This window comes from Dreissena polymorpha, chromosome 9, assembly GCF_020536995.1.
Source record: "Dreissena polymorpha isolate Duluth1 chromosome 9, UMN_Dpol_1.0, whole genome shotgun sequence".
Taxonomy (NCBI): domain Eukaryota; kingdom Metazoa; phylum Mollusca; class Bivalvia; order Myida; family Dreissenidae; genus Dreissena; species Dreissena polymorpha.
The window spans coordinates 81,025,977-81,052,221 of NC_068363.1; the positions used below are offsets into that span (position 1 = coordinate 81,025,977).

Below are 26,245 nucleotides of genomic sequence, written 5' to 3' on the forward strand. Positions count from 1 at the left end.
TATCATATCGAATGTCGCGCGTCGTATCGTGCGTCGAGAGAATGTCGAGTGTCGCGCTCGAAGTTCGACACACGACATTCAAGCGACATACAAGCGACATTCTCTTGACGCACGATACGACGCGCGACAATTCAGTCGACAGTCAAGATTTTCTGCAATATTTTTTTTCTAAAACCTAGCGCGATATGCGACACTCAAATCTTGATGGTCGCATGATTGTCGCGCGTCGTATCGTGCGTCGAGAGAATGTCGCTTGAATGTCGTGCGTCGACCTCGAAGGTCGACACGCGACAATCAACTTGGCCCTAACCGGATTCCGTAAGGGATTGGATTATAACCTTATGTCTTAGAGTTTAAAATGAAACAGAGCCAAGTTTATTACTTTATCAGGTATATTCGGCGCCCCGTTTTATTCAAACTTAGATCCTGTTTACTCATAACTTAGATCTTTAATATACTTTTCGAAAATAAATTTAGGGCATATGTTTCATGACATTTCACTTGAATCTAAGTGCAGCCACACACAATGTCAAAATAAATTTTATCATCTTACATTGGTATTCATGTTGGTTTTCAAGTATTGTTTTGTTTGATTTAATGTTCATTATTTACAAGTAACTTGATTTATATACGCTGTATAGAGTGTATTTACTGGTTTCGGTATAAAATAGGTTATGAAATACATATGAAAACATGTATTTTTTTATAGTGAAAACATACGATACTTCAGATTTAAACCTTTTTTTTTTTAACTTATCGTGTTTTATTGAAATCCAATTGTTACCTCTATTTCGGACAATTTGGTGAGATTTATACAAATATTAACTTTCTTACATATGTTAAGAAATATTAAGTCCAGTTTCATTACTGAATGTGTCTAAATAAAAACACTATTCCTTCAAACTTAAACTGTTCAAGCGAATTCGCTGCCGTTTACTCTGTCGTCGGGCGAAAGTTGTCGGCGGCGAAATGGCTGGTCGTATCCAAAGTGAATTTGTCGGCGATTATGGTCAGTGTAGGCCCGGAAGTTCCCTTTGGAATGTCACAGAGTAAATAAACAAATCATTATTTCTTTACAAAATCTCATCATCAATATCTATCTATTTTACTATTAACCTTTCCAAACAGTCACTACAGTTCAGCTAACAACCTAACCAGTTTGTATCACCTAAACCTATTACACGCATGACTGGTTCGCGGGGTTGGGTTCGCCAGAACATGAACATCTTATCTATCTTTGATATATTGTTCTGCGTTGTTATTACAGGTTAGTGATAAAACAATTTATAAACTTTTACCATTGTATTGTTATAATCTCTGTTCTAATTAATTGCAACGTAAGTTATTTATTGTATGTATTGTATTAACTGTATTTATTGTATTTATTGTAAAACACTATTGACATGTTTTGATGAATGTTATTATTCTTGTTGAATAATTGTGATTAATGTCGGCATTTGCCACTTGACCGCCAGAACATAAACATCTTACATATCTTTGATATATTTTTCTGCGTTGTTATTACAGTCCCTTCACACGAACCATACAATATATTTGCCGAGAGCTACGTCGACGGGAAGAACACGGCGGTGGATAGACCGACGGTGCTAGCCTCTAGGACAAAGATATTGTACATAACCGGAAGCTATCTTGTTTGCGGGTACTAGTACCCGAAATGAACACCCCATTCAATTAAATACCACCTAACATTTAAACATTAATTAGGTAATCACGTTGATTCTGAAATGTACGTGCTATACAATAACATAATACCACCACTTTAAAACACTAAATAAGTTAAAACTTTGCATCATAAAAAAACATAAAATACCGTCCAACCTGTCCCAGCGACCACCTTTTAACAGAGACCACCTGTCCATAAAGACCACAACGATTTCCTCCTGAACGATTTCACTATATATTGTACCTGCGAATAAAGCCCATCCGCGAACAAAGACCATTGACCGCTTTTTTACATTCCCAAATGTCCATTTTGATACCTAATAAAGACCACTTCAATCATAACAATCAACGATTTCGCAACTTTCAATAACAAAAATGGCCACCATGACGCTGTGATAGTCACGTGATAAACATCTAACAAATAGACTCGTCGGTCGCTAAGGCGATATTAGCAAGTGAAAGTTTACTGCACTCGGTAGCAGTTGTTTGTTTACTTAACACGCATTGCTAATTGATAGCTGATTGCTTCTTTTATGCATTTATCAGTTTGTCGAAAGTGTAAGAAGTTGCCTTTGTATTTTAGTGACTCGTGATTAATGTACTAATTGCCAAAAATATCAAACAAAAGTTTGGGGCTTTCATCACCTCATTAAGGAAATTTGCGGTTTCGTTACAATTACAATGCCAATTACAAACATACATTTTGATATTCATTCCTTCTATTTCTCTGTGATAAGACGTGCAAAGATTATCGATACGGAATTTGTCAGTTCAAGTACATACTCATATATAACAATAGTTATTTACACATATGGTAAATTAAATAAAATATAAAAACATAAGGAAATTGAAATAACAAATATAAAATCAAAACTGTGTTTTCAATCCTTTATGACATTAGAATTCAACAATTTAAGCAATAGAGCACATACATAGATAAGGTACCTGTTAAAATCCTACTAGCATATTTTGCAAAGTTTCAATCGACCCTGCGAATAAAGACCACCTGTGAACAAAGACCACAACGACCAAATCCCTTAAGTGGTCTTTATTGACAGGTTAGACTGTATGTATGTACAATACAATATGTAAGTGCATCAAACAAATACTCATCGCATGGCTTCTCGTTTGATCTTTAAATTTACCGTTTGATGAGCTGCATATTGGAATGCTCATATAATACAGTCTAAGTCGAGAAAAAATCCCGACAGCGTCTGTTAAGGATTTTAAACTGGCGTGTACGAATAAACCTACGCTGATCCACTCTGCCGTCTTAAGCAAGGTGATATTGCGCTATTTATCTGCATTGGCTAGACTTATCAACATCAGCCGCACTCTGACGTCACATAGCAAGTTGCCTGATATTGCGCTATTTATCTGCATTGGCTAGACTTATCAACATCAGCCTCACTCTGCCGTCACATAGCAAATTGCCTGATATTGCGCTATTTATCTGCATTGGCTAGACTTATCAACATCAGCCTCACTCTACCGTCACATAGCAAGTTGCCTGATATTGCGCTATTTATCTGCATTGGCTAGACTTATCAACATCAGCCTCACTCTACCGTCACATAGCAAGTTGCCTGATATTGCGCTATTTATCTGCATTGGCTAGACTTATCAACATCAGCCTCACTCTGCCGTCACATAGCAAGTTGCCTGATATTGCGCTATTTATCTGCATTGGCTAGACTTATCAATATCAGCCTCACTCTACCGTCACATAGCAAGGTAATATTGCGCTATTTATCTGCATTGGCTAGACTTATCAACATCAGCCTCACTCTACCGTCACATAGCGAGTTGATATTGCACTATTTATCTGCATTGGCTAGACTTATCAACATCAGCCTCACTCTACCGTTACATAGCAAGTTGCCTGATATTGCACTATTTATCTGCATTGGCTAGACTTATCAACATCAACCTCACTCTGCCGTCACAAAGCAAGTTGCCTGATATTGCGCTATTTATATGCATTGGCTAGACTTATCAACATCAGACTCACTCTACCGTCACATAGCAAGTTGCCTGATATTGCGCTGTTTATCTGCATTGGCTAGACTTATCAACATCAGCCTCACTCTACCGTCACATAGCAAGTTGCCTGATATTGCGCTATTTATCTGCATTGGCTAGACTTATCAACATCAGCCCTGATATTGCGCAATTTATCTGCATCGTCAGACTTATCAACATCAGCCCTGATATTGCGCTATTTATCTGCATTGGCTAGATTTATCAACATCAGCCTCACTCTGCCGTCACATAGCAAGTTGCCTGATATTGCGCTATTTATCTGCATTGGCTAGACTTATCAACATCAGCCTCACTCTACCGCCACATAGCAAGTTGACTGATATTGCGCTATTTATCTGCAATGGCTAGACTTATCAACATCAGCCTCACTCTACCGTCACATAGCAAGTTGCCTGATATTGCGCTATTTATTTGCAATGGCTAGACTTATCAACATCAGCCTCACTCTACCGTCACATAGCAAGTTGCCTGATATTGCGCTATTTATCTGCATTGGCTAGACTTATCAACATCAGCCTCACTCTACCGTCACATAGCAAGTTGCCTGATATTGCGCTATTTATCTGCATTGGCTAGACTTATCAACATCAGCCTCACTCTACCGTCACATAGCAAGTTGCCTGATATTGCGCTATTTATCTGCATTGGCTAGACTTATCAACATCAGCCTCTCTCTTCCGTCACATAGCAAGTTGCCTGATATGGCGCTGTTTATCTGCATTGGCTAGACTTATAAACATCAGACTCACTCTGCAATAACGGGGCTTATTCAATGTGCAAGTTTCGTTTTAGACAAGCCTTTTTACTCTGCACGGACTAATCACGGGCGGATATATCCACTTGTATGGTACTTTGCGGTTAAAGGAAGTCTCTTCTTAGCGAATATCCAGTTAATGCTGACTTCACAAGCTAATTTGGATCAAAACTTACGCATATGCCTTAAGCCCCGTTTTCCAGGAGCGCGACTTATATACATTATCAAATAATAAGCGACAGTCAAATGATAAGCGACAATTATTCAGGGCTACATGCAGGTTAAACCCTTCCCATTATACAGTGAGTATTGCATTGATTTCTGTTTATTACAACATTGCCCAACAATCACAAGGAAATACACATACAAAACATAATTAAAAACTAGGAACGTTTATTAAGTTTCTCGAGTCCAGTTTCAGCTTTATACCAATAGATGTAGAGGCGAAAAACAATCAAGTTTCACCAGCTGTAAACTACCACAAACTAGATCAAATAACCACTTGACTTTGTTGTTATCCCCGCTCGCCTTTGTGTTCACATTTTGTCATAATTTTACTAATCATTGAACTGTCATAGAGCACGCTGTGTCGATTATATCATTGTACTCACAATCGGGATGACGAATACAATAAATAACAACATTAAAGTTGACGACATAGCATCCTGCATATATTCGTTTCCTATTGATATTAGCACCATAGGGACCCGGCACAAAAAATCATATATGAAATATAATATATATTCAGCTAAGTGTTAAATTATTTTCCTAAAAGGGAGGTCACTATTAAGTATAGATTGCAAAATATGTCACAGCGGTTATCTCTCGTATCAATTTAATATAAACTTGAGTCGCAAGTAAAAAAATGTCAAATTGGGAAGGAATTAAATGGTGTAAGAATTCTTGTTAATGAAAGTCACTCTACATGTCAACCCAATTTAGTTCGGGTAATTGACGCGTACGTATGCACGTTGATGACGGAAATAACACTTCTGTTTTTTTTTAATAATGAATAAAAGATGGTAAATATGGCAAACTTCAATTAGAAAGTATTATGTACCCACTCAAGAAGCGGAATATATTGCTTAGCAATTGCCCTCCTTTCAGTCTGTCGCATGGTTGTTCTGTAGACAATTTCGTTTCTGAACGCTAAGACATGTCATCGTCTTAATTGGTAGGTAGGTTACTTGGGAGGAAAAGAATTTACCCATCGATTTTGACGTTAACAGGTCTAAGGTCAAGGTAAAAAGGCCTGTGACATGAACATAAAAACGCACAATATTAACTTTAAGTACCGTAAATACTCTTAAAGTTTCCCTTATGAAGACTTTAAACTGTGAAAAACACTAACTGAATATTCGACTGTCTTCCATAAGTATTGGATAAATTAGGGTAATGGCGGCAATGATATGACTTTAATAATGGATGTGAATTTCAATTATGTAAGTTAATCTGCGTCTACAGACGTCATTCTGAGTGTTCAACTACTAAAATGTAATTTTGTCATACAAAAGCAGTAATTAACTTTGTGTGTTCTTCTGTATTATCATCTGGCATCGCTCTCCAACATCATCAATAAGCTTTACCATTTCATAATCAGATCGGTATTTATTAAATATTGACACTGCTCCAAAGCATATGTAGGATTTTTTGCCAATTGAATTTCGGTTGTTTATAATTTATCAATGCGTATAATATTTTGTATACTAGTATTTACTATAATATTTAATTTGTTATGCCACACAGCGGCATGTGCTAGAGTGCTGACAGCTTTGAGGAATACACAGGAATGAAATTAGCATGATGAGTATTACAGAAAATGACATGTTTTATCACATGGGTATTATAAAGAGTGTATAAATATGAGAGCGTTTTCAACGCTTATTTCAACATAACAGCATGGATTTCAGCTTTGCTTGGCACAGAAACATGAAGCAATATTATTAATTGGACATACATCTTCGTTGGTTTCGAGGGTTTGCCGATCAATTTTAACACAAACATTGCGAAATATGACCGACGCACATTCATATTGTTTTCTCCAAGATCAGACATCCACGACTTTGCGTGTCTAAAAAGTTATTAAAATCAGGACTTTTCTTTTCGACGAATATACATTACTTTTCGGTATGTAATTTATCACACTGCTGTGCCATCAAATATAGTTTTGCTAGCCGTTCACACATATAGTAAGACCAAATGAAAAAAAGCCTTCCGCCTACCTAGGTACATATACGCGTTGTTGTTGTGATCTTGAATATATTGAGTTTAAGAAGCCAATGGCCTGAAACGGAAATCGCCTCGATTCGATCATTCTGAGTGTGACGTCACATCCGATGGAGTGACTCAATATTCATGTTTTGTCCCATCTAGGAACGCCCATAGTTTTGTTGACCATGCATTGTTTTAACTGGACGTATGCATGTCAAGTACTTTGATTGTTAACGTGTATAAGGCTATTCTTATTATTATACAACTACGCGTACAGACATAACAACGTGATACTACATAAAGGTATGTTAAAGCGATATTATACGATTTATGTGTTAAATTGTAATATATTGATAAAATATGTTACAATAACACAAAATAGGCAAGCAAAGTTCTACATTTAAGACGAATTTCATAAAATGCAGCAAAGACAAATTAGCGCCCCGAGCCGATTGTGACGAAGATATTTCGTACATATTTTCCTACAATAACCGAAGCATTCGTCTTTTTAGTTGGTGTTTGTGTCTCTAATGAATATATATCGTTGCAGGAATTTAAAATGAACCGTTAAACTAAATTTAGATTCACATCGTGCATGCATGATGTACCCACTGGCGAATTCGGCTGTACAGCCATTTTCGATTTCAGAATTAAATATCTGGCTTATTTTGCATTTTTGGACACATGGTCTTCTTAACTTTTATTTTAATTTATTTTGAAATTTATGTTTAGTTTTATTAATACATTTTACATAAATTAATAAATATTTGACAAAATCGTATAGTCTCGCTTTAACTTTTATACCGTCAGCATACTTTTATGCACACATGTGTATTTTTGTATATAGTACAATGTCAAAATGCTAATGGCAATTTCATTTGGACATAACGCTTGAAGCGAAATACGCATGCACACAAGGCACTTCAATATTTAAAAAAAAAACGCATTGAAATTCAATTTAATTATATGTTTACATTCGCAAACCCATTGAAATTCCTTTAAATTATATGTTTGCAGTCGACACTTGTAATAATTGTTACAATTCAAAATATATTAAATTCATTAAAAGGAATGTGTATACCATTAAATATTACAACAATATCGTTTATAATTTTGAATGAAAGATATATATTTTTTAACTGCTATCTTACAATTCCAAAATCACTAGTGCAAAGGCATAGTCGATTCTAATCTGCCGCATAAGATGAAACCGGTGTGTGCAACTACATTTTGTTGAACATATTCTATGAAGAAAGGGCAACATCACTTTTGTATTATATTTAAAAGTTTATTCGAATTCATTTCTAAATACGTCAACTTACAAATCATGTTTTTGAAGTTGCACAATTACAAACTCGAACTGTCGTATGTTTGGCTGATGGTGAACCTTTATGAAGAAATAGTAGGTTTGGTTCTTTTTAGATAAATTCAAAATTAATCTTACAAAATAAACAACTTTGAAGTACATGTCAATTTCTTGCTTAAACTGGCAGGTGTTCGCATGGAAATAGTATACAATACCGAACACGAACAGCCCTTGGGGGCGAGTTTGGACAAGAATATCGAGTCGAGTTCCGTCAGTACGAGGGTGTTTAGGCCGCAAACATAATAAACAACTGCAAAATAACCCGCGCCCTGCGGGAATTACACTGCAATGGAAGAAGCTTTGTTCTCGGAAATCTGGGTTTAAAGCTTGTGCGTAAAGTGTCGTTCCACATTAGCCCGTGCAGTTTGCTGTTAATGTCTTTTTCATTTAAAGGAAGTCTCTTCCAAACGAAAATCCAGATAATTTGAAAAGTGTCGTCCCTGATAAGCCTTTGTAGACTGCACAGGCTAACATTGGACGACACTTAACACACACATGGATTAAGCCCATTTTGTTCAGAACGAGGCAACAATTAAAGAAACAGATGAGACCAGAGTTTTGACCGGAATGTAGTCATCAGTGTACAGCTCTGGCAGAATTTGTGCGTTCAGATCTCCGACCATAAATACAATAGTTGTTATTCGGAACTCTCCAGTCTGGGTTTTTCCGATATATGAGCACGTGCGGTCGGTACAAACAAAAGCAGACTAGCATATTTGAAAAGAGAGTGTATCAATAATTTCTTTATCTCTGAATAGTAAACACTACTTTTTCTGCTCAAACGTTCGTTATAGTTGATAAAAATACCATGATTTAATCATTTTTCTTTGGATGAACTAATATCGATTGTGTTTAATTTGTAAGAATACTATGTTACACGATATAATGCTGCATGTACATGTAAACAGCTTCGGTCACGTAACTATGTAATTGCATATACTGTGCGTATACCTGGGCAATCAGTTTTAATGGAGTTTTTTTGTCAACGAAACTACCAAGGCAGTGACTCCATCATATATACATTATACTATTCAAATATATTTAAAATCATATAGACAAGTACCAAACAACAAAAAACTTACTATCCTTAGTCCATTCGTATTACTAGAACTAATACATAGTTCCATATCAGTTGGATATTTATATGTCTATTGATATAGCTCTATTGTCATGCTTTTCTTTAATCTAGTCTGATAAGAAAAGATTTTTTTTTATACCACATTTATATAGCGCCCTTTTCATACTCGAGATGTGCGTTCAAAGGCGCTTTACAGTTTTTCCCTGATCACTGGGTCATAAGTCGTCCGTTAACATCTTGGCGCAGTATGCAGCCACGGCACATTGGCTTATTTCCCTCACAGGTACCCATTTATACACCTGGGTGGAGAGGAGCAGATGTGGGATAAATTTCTTGCTCAAGGAAATTCCAGTGGTCTGGGCGGGATTCGAACCCGGGACCTCTCGATCCCTACGCCAGCGTCCTACCTTTAGACAACTGCTCCCAAAATTATTTGCTAAAGACTAAGACCCTTGATTAGATGGCACATTACTAACGAGCTTTACCATACATTACTTTTATTTGCTATATCTATAAAGCATGCCGAGAAAACAAGAACATGAATAATGTTCTTCAGAAGAAATATTGCATATGTCAAGCCGTTTGTATAGGTTCCTTCATTACCATACAGCTGACAAAGTCTGTTTTTCATGTCTTTTAAGGATATTAGCTTCTGGACCCATTCGCATAGGTGGCTGTACATCTGAACGGTGTATTTAGACTTTAATCCTGTATTAAACGGCTGACATACATGTATATCAGTGTTAGATTTGTTAAATGTAATAATTAATAATAATAGTTATAGTAATAACAACAAAATACTTGAATTTTGACATTTCCTTAAAGAAACACTACTGTCGTTTAGATACTTATAATCCACTACCGAATGGGAAGCAAATCGGATATCGACGTTACTGGTCATTACTGTATTAATGACAATGTTTGTACCTCCCGCGCGCGCTCAGAAATCGGAAAAACCCACAGTGCGCGAGTTCCGAATTAAATCTATTGGAGAAAAAATATGCCCCTTAGTTTAAACGTAGTTAATGGCATAACACATTCACCAGTATTGGAAAACAAGTATGTAAGTATGGATACATTTGTTGTATAAATGAGCCTGATTTCCTATTAGTATGTATATCATGCTGCTATACAGCAGAAACTTATTTGCCATTGTGAAAAACTGAAGTTATGTTTATTATCCCGACAACTTGTTCAAAACTTATATTTGAGTGTATATCATCCGCGTTTTATCTAAACAATGTCTTTAAAAAACATTTGATTTGTAGGCTCACGCTTCTACAAACAAGCCAACTAGATCTGAAAAGAGGCCACGTTCATGTGAATTTTAAATAACAAATCGTCGCCGTCATATCTCTTTGGTATGGTCATATGTAAGGATAGCAAAACAGAAAATCTCCACGAAAAGTTGTCGTTCAATGCTCTCACATAGAATCTCCGCTATCACGAGAAAAACCGTCCAGATTTGGAAGAATGTAATATTTTTTGTTTAAAAATTATAGTCTGAAAAGAATTAACATTTTCTTTAACATTTTGAAAATAGTGTATAAGTTAAGGTTTTTTAATAAAAATAAATTATCTAAATAAATAAAATAAAAAATAACAAGAGGAACATTATTGTACCACGTGGCTTGGTTATAATCACGTTATTGGTTATAACGGCAGTGATTTTATTAGGCTATGATGGTTCCAGTAAAATATCTGCTCTGTGGTTGCGCACTCGCTGCTCATAATGAGATAATTATTTGATTTAAAACCATACGCTTGCAAACCACAACCGAACGTGAACTCTTAAGTGAAATCGTCAGAACCTGTCTGCGACAGCTACTTGGGGAAACGTTAAATTTTATTTTAATGTGATTGACACTCATCCCCCTTCAAGTATATTAAGACAAAATTGTGTGTGTGTGTGTGTGTTCGCGCGCGCGTGTGTGTGTGTGTGTGTGTGTGTGTGTGTGTGTGTGTGTGTGTGTGTGTGTGTGTGTGTGTGTGTGTGTGTTGTGCGTGTGTGTGTGTGTGTGTGTGTGTGTGTGTGTGTGTGTGTGTGTGTGTGTGTGTGTGTGTGTGCGTGCGTGCGTGCGTGCGTGCGTGCGTGCGTGCGTGCGTGCGTGCGTGCGTGCGTGCGTGTGTGTGTGTGTGCGCTCGCTCTAAAACACCTTATATTGAGGACCTGAATCAGTTAACACAACAGCGATTGGGGACAAACTTGGCAAATGAGGACGTCCCATTTGACATAAATGCAAATATGTCTCAAAATGTTAGAAATAATACAAAAACGTTAAAAAAAATGGTTTTCTAAACATGTCCTAACTTGAAGTTTTTTTCAGTGAGTGTTTGTAGGTTGTGTATAACACCGCACATTTCCATTTTTCAAAATACACACCCTGTCCTCAGTCGCTGGTGTGTGAATACTCGGATGTCCTTAAAAGAATATACACATACTGATCCCCAATTGTCGGTGTGTAGACCGCCAAATGTCCTCTATTGTCCACTTATCAAAGTTCAGAGACTTTGCAATTACGTGGTTGGATGGAAATCGTTTATTTAAACATTGAGATCAAGTACATGTATAATTAATATATTATACTGCAAATTATAATCAACGTATTTACACGTTAATGGAAGTACATACATGTATGTTTATGCAACACACAAACACATATATTTGAAAGAAATAAAACACATTAAAGTTCTAACTATTAAATTATTAATCACAGAACGTAGCAAGCATGCGAGACAATGACCAGTTTTAGTGTACATGTAGTCTCTCTTCCCGTGATAAATTCCATTTCAATTATAAACTGTGCAAAAGAGGCCGTATAACGCTCATTTGAGTTAAGGCCAGCATTTTTTTATTATCTGTTTAACGGGAGCGACCGATCCTATTTTTCGACGAATACAAATAAAAATAACTTTTTCACTTTCGTTTTTTATATTTACATTTCACCCGCCGACCTAGTATTTTATCCAAAACTAGAAAAAAAATGCGCAGATTTCCGAAAGTGTTGTTCAAATTTTGTTTATAATATAGGTTGTTTCGTTGTGCCTATTCGACTTGTAAAGCGTCAGCGATTTTCATTGGCTATTGCAGCCAATACCACACGCTATTAGCCAATCGGTGAGTATTTAACAAATGATTTTCATATTGCTTTTCAAAAATGGTGGACATTAACATCAACGAGACAAATGTAGCATATTTGAAAATCAAATTAATTAAAAACGGAGCAGAAAAAATTTCAATTAGAAAAGATAATCTTCAGAACACCATTGTTGACATCATGCCCATATTATGTGACACGAAATTCAAAATAATCATGAGTTTTGGCAGATGATGCAGAGGTGTCACCATCGATAACTTTCTGTGTGTTAAACAGTTTTGGGTAGGTTTAATAAATATGCGTATTTATAAAAATGCATATCCTGTAATATTTTTATAGATAAAAATCAACATCCCAAAAATGTCCAAGAAGTACTACTTTACGTTTCTTTATAATGAACATGAGGACTGAACCACAAGTACTTGCATCAATAATCCCATTCCCCAACCACCCTTATATATTCTTTATTTAGAAAAAAAGTATGCAACACAGCTTCTGAAGAAAATAACATTGGGTCCCGATGTTCGTATGTCCGTCAAAGTCACAAGAAAGTTTTATTTATTTTTCTTGACATTATTTTTCAAAAATGAGTTATTATTTAGCCGAAATATGATGTTCAATCAACTGTAAATAATGTTTTCATACTGCAAGATCTGTACTGCAAGGAATGCAAATAAATTTATCACACCTCAGGCTCTGTTGATAAATGTGCTCAGGGCCATCGTTTGGCCGTTTTCGGGGCCGAAATTCGGCCCCATTCCCACCTTAAAATAGTATACTTTTTTCCACTATTTCCACTAAAATTGCCCCCTCCAAAACATTTTTTTTTTTTATACTTTTATACCTATGTTGCCAGCTGGTATATTGCTATAAACCTTTGATTAAATGTATATTCATGTTAATTACATTAAAATAGAGCAATATTAAGTGTTGAATGATTGGTGAAAAGACCTTGTAAAATTCCCCTTTTCGCCGAAAACGACGTGAAATTTCCCCCTCTAAGGGCCCCGGCCCCAATCCCCCAAAGCGTAGCAAGGGCCCTGGTGCTCAATCGGCTCTATGTATTTGTTCCAAGGGTTATTATTATCTTCACATTTATATAGCTCTCTCTGTTTTTTATATATCCAAAACATGTTATTGGTGTTTCTCCTTAAAATAATACAGACAACACATTCCAAAGAAATTTTCATTTGAACTTAAACTGTGAATAAGAGAGGAACAAAATAATATGTGCAAAAGTTTAAACCATTTTATTTTGACAATACTGTGAGTCTTTTACGAAATTTTTAAAATAAAATACTATTTTAAAATATACAATTACATAGTTCAGAAGTTGTGTTCTATATATAATTAATCTTGCGAGTAAGTTATATACAGTCAGCAGAGTAATTCTACTAGAACAATTTAAATCGTTGCTACATGTGCTATATAATTCTTTATACGGCTTTCCCTTAAGAAAATGTTCAATGAAATAAATCTAGGTTTCTAGGTATATTGTGTCTTTTACCTCAATATTTTGTTGGGGCTAATGTGAAGCCAGTGGACATGATACAAATCCTACGAAGATTACCGCCATACAATTTCACCTAACCCATGCGTTTTGAGAGAATAATATTGTTTAACCCTTTATTATATAAGTAAATATTACGCATGCGAAACAAGGACGGGTTATTATTAACTCCAAATGTATGATTTGATCACACCTAGAAGAAGAAAACACTAACATGTTACACACCAAATATTAAACCCCTGACCCATGCGGTGTCTGTGTTGTTAGGGATTATCAAAGACATTAATCTATATAAATCAGTTGATCCCTGAAGCGCAAACAGTTTTGACCACGGAGACATGCTTTGAGGAAACTTAGCAAAGAACCACTATAGGGGTTTGCGGATTCAGAGAATGATCATATTATTTATATTTATAAGCAAAACAGTAACCCCAAGGGAGGGCAAATTTTCTGCATGATTTGAACAAACTTCAAAGAGAACCTTATAACGATGTTACACACCAAATATTGTAGTCATGCCTCTTGTGTTCACTTTACATATATAAACACTATAACTCTCTTTGAATATAAAATGAAATGCAGCACATATTTTTATAAGTCTATAACTCACGGTTTCATAAATACAATATTCACATTTTATGTACTAGAACTTTCACTACACAAAGTTTGGATCAAGATCAATTCAAGCGCAGTCTGATCAGGATTCAAAGTGTTCGCTTAACATCTTTAGAAGTACTGACAATAACTGAATGCCAATTATGTTGAACAGTTTGGATCCTGATCAGACTGCTCTTTTGGAGCAAAAAATGGTCGCAATCGCCGTAAGGTCCAATTTCCTGTAACGTGGCTCATTTTTATCATGATTGATACAAATTATCATGATATAAAGCAAGTCTGTTGTATATTAAATAGTATTATTTAGTGTGCATATTCCTTCCATGGATGAAAGTTACAAAGTTGGTAGCTATTAAAAGCTATTAAACAATATAACAAGTTTTTAATTCTTTTTTATTTAAGTCAAATGCATGCTATATTTGTTATAAACAAACATATGATTAAGACTCAACAAAAGTTTAACGATCACTATAATACACTACACACCTGGCGTGGTTAATGGTCTCAAATGAAGCAATATAGTATACTACATGCGAAAGGTGCTTTTACATATAAATATATATAAAAATATGTTTACTATTATTATAAAAAGCTTCTACAACAGTGTAATAAGATTAATGCAAGTATATAAGGTTAAATTGGCTTAATTTTATATTTTCAAAAATAAAATAAATAATCAGTTTAGACAGTTTTATTTTAATTTTTTTTTGGTAGACTGCTCACTTTTCATAATTATATTTTTATTTATCCCCCCCCCCCCCGACTCATTTTTTTTTAATTTCCCGTTAAACAAATAAAATAAAAATGCTGGCCTAACCAGTGTTTGTTTTGGTCAAAAATATCTGCTATAAGGTTTTGACTGTTCAGTTCTTATCTCAGAGTGTAACTGTAACTGAAAAACAAAACTGCAGTACTTGAATTAACGTTGAACATGCCCAATATTGCATCTGTTTATATAAAGAAGACAAAATAACAAATAAAAACAAATTTATTTGTTAAACCACTGAATTATTTAAGCATGATTAATTCACAATTTTTTCCCAAATGAGCCGTTTCATCGAAGCAAAATTTCCCAAAATGACCAATTTTGTCGATAAAAAAATTTCCAATTTGGTCAGACTCCTTTTGCCAAAATAGGCAGAAAAACCCTGAACAATATTAAATCAACATTTCCTGCTTCAAAGAGGCAGTGCATTCGTCATATCTGTGACAAATCTCTGTTTAGACCAGCGAGTTTACAGGGTCCACTCAGGCGGCGTTCACCCTCCCTTCTCCAGATTCTGAGGTATAAAATGTTGATGCCTGTCATTATGAACTACTCAATTATCATGGCTTTTTGTCGAGCCTGCTAGAAGAAAGCTCGATATAGCAATCACAATGGTAGAGTGTACAAGCGTGTGTGGTGCAAGCTTGACTGTAACTTTGTCTTTCATAGTGCAATTTTAAAATAACCACAAATGTTAACCATCATAAGACAACGTGTTGCGTGTTATATCTGTCACCCAACCTTAAAAGTCAAGGTACAACTTAGAGATTTAAGGTCAAATTTAGCCATAATGTACAGACTGGAATGTAACTTTTTCCTTTATTATGCAATTTTAGCATAACTTATCACAAATGTTCACCATGAGGAGACGACATGTCGCTTGTCACTCTACCTCAGAAGTAAAGCTCACACTTGGAGGTTTAATGTTAAATTAGGCCAAAACAAAGCTAGTCCAGACTGTTACGTTGTCATTCATTTTGCAATTTTAAAATAACTTACCACAAATGACCATCATGAGGAGACAGCATGTCTTTCGCGTGTAACGCCCATCTCTACTTCAAAGATCAAGGTCATATTTATAGGTCAAAGGTCAAATTTGGCCATTAAATAGCTTGTGTTGGTTGTAACTACATCATTCAACATGCGATTTCAAAATAACTGACCGCAAATGTCCACCACGAATAGACGTGTCACAATTAAAAACCGTCTCCCTAACTCGAAGGTCAATGTCAGTCTTAAAAGTCAAAGTCTCAGTTTGGCTATAAATACTGTCCTGTCTGTAACTTCATCTTTCATCATATTTTTTTTAATGATTTACTACAAACTCAATGTGGACATGGCGTGTCATGCGTAAAAAGGTCTTATTACCTCAAAGGCAAAGATTACACTTAAAGGTCAAATGTTAAATTTGGACATAAAACAGATTGTTCGGACTACAACTTCAGCATTCATTTTGCAATTTAAAATTAATTTAACGCAAATGTTTACCATGTAGAGATAGCGTGTCAAGTGTAACAACTTTCTCCTTAGCTCAAAGGTAAAGATAACAATAAGAAGTCAAAGGTCAGGTCTAAAAAAAACTCAAAAATGTCCAATTTTGACAAATAACAGTTCGTGTGAAATGTAACATCATTCATTTTGCAATTTAAAAAATAATTTGCTTGAAATGTCCACCATATGGAAAAGTCATGTCACATGCAAATCGGGCACCCTTTGGGCAAAGGTTAAGGTCACATTAAAGGTCAAAGTTCAAATATGTGTGTTGCGCAGCTTGTTAAATAGTAACAAGAACTATTGACAATGGGTACGCCATTTTGCTGACAGGCATCTTGCTAGTATTTAGTAAATCCATATGTAAAATATAGGTATTTACGCTAAAGTGTGATTTCCTGAATTCATTTTAAAGCAAGAACATTTCAAAAAAATTCCTCTGTGAAGGGTTTTAAAGTTGATAACAGTATAATATGTAAACCTCTCAATTCTTAAAACATGATTTGAAATGTAAAATTTTCAATTATATAATATCATCTGTTTAGACCATCAATACTACATGGTCAACACCAGAATCGTTCAACCTTCTTTCACCTGATCCTGAGGTATGACCACCACTAAGTATTTGACTAAAAGTTGTTATTTATAGAGATAAAAACCATCCACAAATTTTAGAATGAAATTATGAGCAAATATGATTCATGGAGTCAGAAAAATGAGGGACTAAATATTAAGATAAATTTATACAAAGGTGCAATTTGTTTTTCACAAATGCAAAAATTCAGGCTAAAATTCTTAATTCAACTTATAGTAAGTAACATGTATAATTTGGCGCGCTTTATCTGCTTATTTCTCGTATGCATGCTATATAATTTGTATATCCCAATTATCAAATGATAACTCATTTGTAAATAAATCTGCAAACCCTGTTTTGAATGACTTTTCGTAGGTGAATTTTAATCTGATACGGCGACGATCGGGAACTACAGCAACAACAACAGTCTCCGACAGTCAAAGTGCAGTAGTGACGTACGCAATTAGATTAGATCTTTACAGCTTAAGTAAACTGTACTTTCTTATAACATCAAATGAAATTGAAATTATTAGAACTATCCGCAGTAATTTTGATGAAATATTTGGCAATACAGCTTTATGTCAATAATAAAACATTTGTTTGTTTAGATGGTTTGTTCGCTGTGTTCAACATTATTCCAGTTATATCATAGCGGTCAGTTAACCTTCTCTTACTTTTCTGGGTAAGATGGTTTACCAGTACTTAGTGCACACACTTACAGCAGTTACTGACAACTGTCCTACTTGAATATGAGGAATAGGGATAATGACCGTAGAAGGGATTTCATGTTACCGGTAAATCCCCACACAAGTTTTTTTTATCAAAGCTGCGATCCTCGGATTTATAGGCCAGCGCTGTACAAACTGAGCTAGCTGGCCCAGTCACAAACCATTTTAAAACATGCAATTCTATCCTAGCTATTTCAGTTTTACATGTTAAGTTTAGTTTAAACCTATTTATTTAAGCTTGATTGCATCGAAAGCCTAAGGCTTATTGGAAACGCTCTTGAGTCCGCTTCCTGGGACTATAACCATGTCTGGTGTCTATGGGGGAGATATAAAGAATGCTCCCACAGTGGGGATCGAACCCATGACCTCCCGATTGCTAGGCGGACACCATATCCATTACGCCACGGCGACCTGTAATACATGTTTGGAATATTTACTAATAGATGTACTTGTTATATATAAATACAATTAATCAGGATTCCTACTTGTACTACACTGGGAAATCACCCATGAAGACCAATTAACCACACCATAAACGTAAAAAAAATATTTAAGTGTACTGCATAAACAAGGCCCTGCTTTTTCTACATTGTAATACTGTGTTATATAAGCATGAGGAAACATACAGCAGAAAAATCAAAAGTTTATCGTGAGGTACATTGAAGTCTTGTCTTGCTGGTAGTTTTTCAAACTTTTTTTTTTTATTCAATATCATACATACAATGTAAACATGTATATGATCATACAACATAGAGATTGTACAAAGCAATAAAGTTCAGACATGTTATACAAGATATGCTAATATAGTATTTATTTTTTTAGAGAGAAAAGAAAAGAACAACAGAGGAATAGTTATGAAAAATGATGAGTTGTATAAAGGCGGAAGAAAGCATACTGGGCTTGTGTGTTTTGTTGTATATTCACAATGGTCTTGTTAGATTGAAAAAAAAACTAATAATAAAAATAAACAAAACTATTTTAGAGAGATAAACTAACATTAGAGTGAAATGTATATAAGTGGACAAACATCATGAGAATTTAATCCGATTCCATTTTTGTTCAAAGATTTGTAATGTGTCATTTCTGAGGGCTATTTCTTTCTCAATCTGGATTTTTAGTTTAAGACTATGGACAAAACAATTAAAATTTGGTACTTGTTTTTTGTACTTCATGTTTAAGATATAATATTTCATCAATATAACCATAAAATTCACAATATTATTACTGTCTATTGATTTCAATGAGTTAATTCCGAAACTTACATTTAAGAAAGATAGTTTAACGTTTAGTTGATGTTGTTCAAGAAAAGATATTAATTGATTCCAAATAGGCTGGATGTGTTTGCACTCCCAGAAAAGATGTTCTATAGTTTCAATATTTTCACTGCAGAAGTCACACAGATTTGAGTTAGATAATTTGCATTTAAAGAGATATTTATTTGTAGCTATAATTCAATGGATGTATTTATATTGAAAATTTCTCAGTGTGCTTTCAATAGTTGCTTTATATGGCATGGTAAATATGTCTTTCCAATTAAGTTCATTTTCTCCAAAAAGGACTTGCCATTTATTTTGGATTTTGGAGTTTTCTGTAGGGTTTTTAATTTGTAGTGTGTAAAATATTTTATTTGTTTTGTTTTTTCTTCCAAGTATGTTTTCTACAAATGTTGTTTGAGTACATGGTGTATTATTTGTATTGATTTCAGATTTAATATGTATGGGTATACTTTTGATTAGTGTGTAGTATTTCAGAAAATTATTTGAAGGTATTCCGTATATGTAGCATATATTAGCAAAAGAGTAGATATCCTTAATTCTGTAGTCATATAATTGGTCGACATATTTAATGCTTCGTTCAAACTAATCTTTATAGAAAAACGTCTTATTGTTTGAAGTTATGTCTTTATTGTTCCATAAAATAGTTTTACTGCTGTTTTGGGTTTCTAGATTATGAGTGACATCACTCCATGCTGATAGAACATCAGACAGAAATATGTTTTCGTTTGCAATTTCATGTAGGATAGTATTGTTGATGTTACATTCAAAGAGTAAAGAGTCACCATATTTTTTTAGGATTTTCTGGTAGAATAATTTCCATTTACTCGTATTGGTACTATCTAGGTATCTTTTAACCCAGTTGCATTTGATTGCATTCAAGAATGAGTCAATGTTCGTTAATTGGATACCTCCATTTTCTACAGATTGAATTAGCTGAGTTCGTTTTATTTTATCAGGCTTACCGTCCCATATGAAATTAAATATTGCTGATTTTATATCGTTAATAACATCATTCGGTGGATTTGGGAGGACTGTTAATACATAAATTAGTTTAGGAAGTGCAAACGTTTTCAATACTGTGTTTTTTTCCGATAAGTGTAAGTTTACGGTGATGCCATGATTTTAAGCAGTTTTTAAAATTTTGTAATTTAGGTAGTATGTTTTTAAGAACTGTATCCTTTTCATTATTTGTGAAAGTAAGTCCTAACGTTGTGGCTTCATCGGATGTCCAATGAAATTTCATTTCTTTTTTATATTGGACATTACTTTGTTTTAATTGACCTACTCGTAGCACAGTACATTTACTTTTGTTTAGTTTAAGACCCGATGCCATTCCGTACAGGGTTAGCGATTCTATAAGGTTATGGAAAGAATCGTAATTGTCGTTTAAAAAATAAGTTGCATCGTCAGCAAATAGGGACTGTTTGATTTCTTCGTCAGGTTCTAGTGATATGCCTTTTATGTGTTTATTTGATTGGATGTGATGTGATAGATACTCGATGCAAATAATAAATAGCGATGATGAGAGTGCACATCCTTGTCGAACCCCTCGTTCGATGTTGAAACTGTTTGAAAAGAAGCCATTGTTAATGATTAAACTGTTAATATCCGTATAGAATAGTTTTACCCATTGAATGAGACTTTCACCAAAGTTCATATTTTCTATGCAAGAGAACATAAATGAATGATCAAGCGAATCGAATGCCTTTTCGAAGTCTGCAAATAATATTAGACCAGGATCATTTGAATTGTTGAAATAGTTTATGCATTCTTGGATAAGACGAACGTTTTCACCAATCTAACGTCCTTTTATGAAACCAGATTGAGATTTTGAAATGATTGATGGTAATATTTTTTTTATTCTGTTTGCTATACTTTTAGTTGCCATTTTATAATCATTGTTGAGTAAACTAATTGGGCGCCAGTTTGATAAGGATTCTAAGTTTTTTCCAGGTTTTGGAATGAGTGATATTATACCTTGTTTTTGAAGCGTAGTTAGGTTTTCATTATTATATGAATAGTTTAGTGATTTAATTAAATGTGTTTTGATATCATTCCAAAATATTTTATAAAACTCAATGGTGATGCCATCAGATCCTGGACTTTTGTTATTTTGCATTTCTTTTAGTGCTCATCCACATTCATATTCATTTAGAAATCCGTCACACAATAGTTTTTCTTCTTGATTTAAAGCGTGATGTGTATTTTTAAAAAGGGTGTTATTTTCAACATTTTTTCGTTTATAGAGGGCTTCGAAAAATAAACGTTGTTCTTCTAGTATTTGAGTTCTGTTTGTTATATCTTTGCAATTGACTACTAATTTGTGTACAGTTTTTTGTTCACTTCTACGTTTTTCAATGTTTGCGAAGTATTTCGTATTTTTTTCATTGTGTTCAACATGCTGTGCACGCGCTCTTAGTATTATTCCATTGAGATGTGTATGATAAATTTTATCTAATATTTGTTTTTTTAACGTTATTTCATTTTCAATGTCGGTGGAATCGTTTGTGTTTGTTTGATGCAATTGTTTTTCAAAGGTTTCAATGGTTTTGATGGTTTCAGTTTCAAGTTTGTGTGTTTCTTTTTGTTTAAATGATGTGTATCTAATTGTTGTGTTACGTATATTTCCTTTAATTACTTCCCATAAGGTATTTGGGTTTGCATCTTTATTATTTTGAACTGTATTTAATATTTCCTGTTTTATTTGTGTTTGATATTGTGTATCTAATAAGAGGCTGTTGTTAATTTTAAAGTATCCTGGGCCTCTTTCAGGTTGTATATTGTGCAGTTTAAGTTCAACTAAAGAGTGGTCAGTCATAAATCCTGGTTTTATGTTACATGTGTCAATAATGTTGCAAAGAGACTCAGATATTAAAAAATAGTCTAATCTACAAAATATTGTTGGTTTTGTGTTTGAGTGCCAGGTGAATTTGCTTTCGTTTGGATATAGTGTACGCCAGATGTCTATCATATTGTAGTTTTCAATTATGTTATTTAAAATGTTTCTATTTTTAGGATGAGTATAAAGGTTGCCCTTCTTTTTATCTAATAATGGATTAAGAACAGTATTGAAATCACCACCGACTACAATGTTTTTATCTTGATTATTATTTATAAAGGATTGTAATGTTTCGTAAAAAGTGGAATCATCTATGTTAGGGCCGTAAACGTTGATTAATGTTAATTGTGTTTCGTGTATTTTGATATCTATACTCGCTTGTCTGCCAATTATTATTTCGTAAAAATTATCGACTGGGATCCCAATATTATTTTTTATCAGAAAGGCCACGCCTTGTTTATTAGAATGTTGACCACTAAGATAGATGTCTCCGTCCCATTCATCTTTTAAGGTTTGTGTTAAAGTATGTGTCAAGTGACTTTCTTGTAATAGGATTATACTATAATTTTTTTCGTCTAATCATTTGAAGATTTTTATGCGTTTGTCTTTATTATTTAGCCCTTTTACATTTAAAGTACATATCTTAATCATTTAAAGAAGTGGAGGGTGGTGTAAATGATAATTTGTGTATGCTTGTCCAGTTGGTCCCTATTTTAAAAAATGCCCAGTTCGTTTCTAGTATAAGACATAAGATATCATTACATACAAACGAAAAAAGAAAACAAAAAATATGGATACAAACAGCTGAATAGTCCATAAAAAAAAGAAGCAAACAGAAATAATCACAAAAGTGAGAAGAAAACAACAATAAACGATTTATCTCCAATAGAGATATACATAAGCGCACTTCCGTACACTGGAAATGCACAAAATAATTGAAATAGTGATCTGAGTATAAAAGTATATAATTATATAACATCGTAGATTGTATGGTAACTTATAATAATAATAATATACCAATACAAAAACTACTAAATTGTGTGTGGAGGGTGGTTCGGTGCGTGTGGGTGTGTGTTTGTGTGTGTGTGCGCGCGTGTGTTATGCGCCTGTGTTGTGCATGTTCGTGGAAAGGAGTGTGCGCGCAGGTTCAGTTTTGAGGGTGAATGCGCGCGTGTATGGTTTGTGTGTGCGTGTGTGTGTGTGTGTGTGCGTGCGTGCGTGCGTGCGTGCGTGCGTGCGTGCGTGCGTGCGTGTGTGTGTGTGTGTGTGTGTGTGGTGTGTGTGTGTGTGTGTGTGTGTGTGTGTGTGTGTGTGTGTGTGTGTGTGTGTGTGTGTGTGTGTGTGTGTGTGTGTGTGTGTGTGTGTGTGTGTGTGTGTGTGTGTGTGTGTGTGTGTGTGTGTGTGTGTGTGTGTGTGTGTGTGTGTGTGTGTGTGTGTGTGTGTGTGTGTGTGTGTGTGTGTGTGCGCGCGCGCGAACGAGCGCTCGCGTATGTGTATGTGTGCGTGTGCTGGTTGTGTAAAACGCGTGTGTGCGGGTGCGCGTGTGTATGTGTGTGTTTGTCTGCGGTTGAGTGCGCGCGTATGTTCATGTGTGTTTGTAAGCGTGTATTTGAGTGTATGTGTGTATACATGCATGTGTTCTGTCTTATTATTTTGCACAGTGTGTACCTGTATCTCGTAAAAAAAACGTTGTAATAATTGATAAGCTTAGGTTACAATAATGACTATAACATGACTATTACAATGACAAAATATGTATTCTTATACAAACATTTTGTGCTATTATTTGTCTAGAGGTTCACGACAGTTAAAAAGAACCTATGCACCTACAGTATTTGAAAATCATCTATTGATTATATATGTATATCTTCATTTATTGTTAAACACAATTAATGCAATCAGTACACGTTTTAATAAACTGTTGTCTACGAAACGTTTAACAAATATCAACATTACACGATATGTGCTAAGATCAAAGACATATACACGAAAACATTCGTATGTCCGTCGCAGTTTTTCAAACTTGAACTATACATTTTTAGGGGTGTAGCTTGGATTTAAAAAAATGGATAGGCAGGTGCCTATAGTGCCTGAATGAAGCTACGCCCCTGAGTTGTTTGCAGTTTTGGTCTTTGTCATTATGAAAAACAAAAATTGGTGCAAGGGTTAAGATTGCATGACTGGAGATTTCATTAACTGAGATTGAAAATGTTTTTATAATGCAGGTGTCAAAGCATCTTACCAGAGATCGAGATTCTAGACAGCGAGGACGAGGAAATACAGAGCGCTTTACTAGAGCCAATGCAGCACCAGGAACCAAGAACCATAAGGTGAAATATGTAACCTGTTCCTGAGAGTTATGTGCCCTTGAACTAAACCATACGCATGGCTGCTATGCCTGTGACAAAGCGGTGTGGGGGTATTGTTAGTCACCCTTGTGACAAAGCTGTAGTTGTATCTACCCGTCTTTGTTAAGTTTTGGGGATTTTTAATTAGGAATCACGCGTGTCATCACATTAAGTCGCGCCATGCTTTTCACAATGTCCGCTAACTTTCCATCTTACTTTCCATCTTACTTCATTGTCACGTCATGCCACTTCCCAATAGGTTTCCCTGTCTGGCTATTTCTCAATAGTAGTAGAGGTATTGGCTTCAAACCCTGTTTATGTATGTAGGGTAATAAAGAGAAGACGATGAGTGGAGTGCACACAATTTGTAACTCCAGCTGCATTATGTACAACGTTATTACCATGGCTTCAAATATGTCTTTGTGGTAATTAGATGCAGTGACAGACACAAAATGTACAGTATACTATCTATGCTGAACAATAGGGAAAGCTGTTGTTAATATATTACAATATAATTAACCTCAACTTTTATTTTACATTTAGCGATGATTCCACAGAGCCGTCTGTGGCTGATGTTTTACACGAGTTTCGGAACCGATACATCAAAGATTACCACACAAACTGTGTGATCACCCGTTCCAAGCCCTTAAATGGTGCCATACGACTATTAGAAAAGACGACGGTCAAGCTTCAGAATAAATTGTTTGTCAAGTTTTCCGAGGAGATTGGTGAGGACCATGGTGGACCAAGAAGAGAATTTTTCCGGTATGCTTCATTATATCATCACATGTCTAACATTAAAAAAGATGTCTTGTATTATTTAACACAAGCTTAAATAAAATACTGTAGTAAAACTAGAACATTCAAACAGTAATTGTGCAGTAACAGTACAGAACTATTACAGAACGTGTATTATACTTGTACAACTCAATACAAAACCAGTTCTGTTTTAGTACATTACAGGCACAAAGCCTATTCAATTCCAATAATTACTTGAACAGAACCAGTGTAGTTCTAGTACAGGACCAATCAAGGTATACATATTTGCAGATTGGCAATAGCAGAGCTTGGAGGTTCGAAATTTTTTGAAGGACCAGATGGAGCAAAGGTTTTCAGACATGATCTTCAACTTGTGGAAAAGGGGCAATACAGGATTGTGGGAAGGCTGTTGGCTATGTCACTCGCTCAGGACGGACCAGGTTTTCACTGGTTGAATAAGCAGCTTTTTGCAATGATGACGGGTCGTGAAGGGGAGACAACTGCTGCTGATGAAATCACGGACCCAAATATTAAGGAATGTCTCGAAATGGTAATTATATTAAATTAAGTAAATAAATTAAAACAGTCATCGTGTTTACAGGCACTGTGTTGACTAACAAATGATTCAGTTATTCCCCTTACAAAATAAAGAAAAATAAATCTCTAGTTTTTTCAATGACACAGATTTTTTAAATTACAATTTTGTTGATCCTAATCTTCCTGATGGCCAAGTCCCTTTTGGCTTTGCATATGTACGGTTTAATTATTGCTGTTTTCAGTCAACAAATAAGTTTTCTGACAAACACCTATCGCAGTGTGTCAAGTACATGACTGCGCTCTGACCCTATAATTGTTACAGCATTAATGTTAAGTTGGTTTATGTTTGTACTTAAATTTAATTGGATAAAATAAGTTATTTAGTTCATGTTTCAGTATGTGATTCAGTCTGTGATTTATTGTTATAAAAAAATAAAAATCTTTTTAAAAAATGCAAATAGTCTTAAACTATCACTTGCCAATGAACTTAGAATGTGGATACAGAATAGGTCAAATTTCTACATATCTTTTGTCATGCTTCTTAATGTCCATTGCTGGAATTCAGTGT

General features: G+C 34.8%; 1 protein-coding gene across 1 annotated transcript; it reads left to right on the forward strand.

Moving 5' to 3' along the window:
* Positions 1-969: 969 nt before the first annotated feature.
* On the forward strand, positions 970-25,982 carry LOC127846217 (uncharacterized). The gene is made up of 6 exons (XM_052377389.1): positions 970-1,009; positions 1,528-1,630; positions 24,259-24,363; positions 24,925-25,146; positions 25,432-25,690; positions 25,920-25,982. Exons 1-6 carry the CDS (start codon positions 970-972, stop codon positions 25,980-25,982), a joined length of 792 nt encoding a protein of 263 aa, XP_052233349.1.
* Positions 25,983-26,245: the final 263 nt, after the last annotated feature.

Excerpts from the sequence above, each read along its gene's own strand:
- LOC127846217 (XM_052377389.1), top strand. The coding sequence starts at position 970 with ATGGCTGGTCGTATCCAAAGTGAATTTGTCGGCGATTATG. Across the intron at positions 1,631-24,258 it reads GCCTCTAGGACAAAGATATT|GTGTCAAAGCATCTTACCAG; the intron begins GTACATAACCGG and ends TTTATAATGCAG. Across the intron at positions 24,364-24,924 it reads CAGGAACCAAGAACCATAAG|CGATGATTCCACAGAGCCGT; the intron begins GTGAAATATGTA and ends TTTTACATTTAG.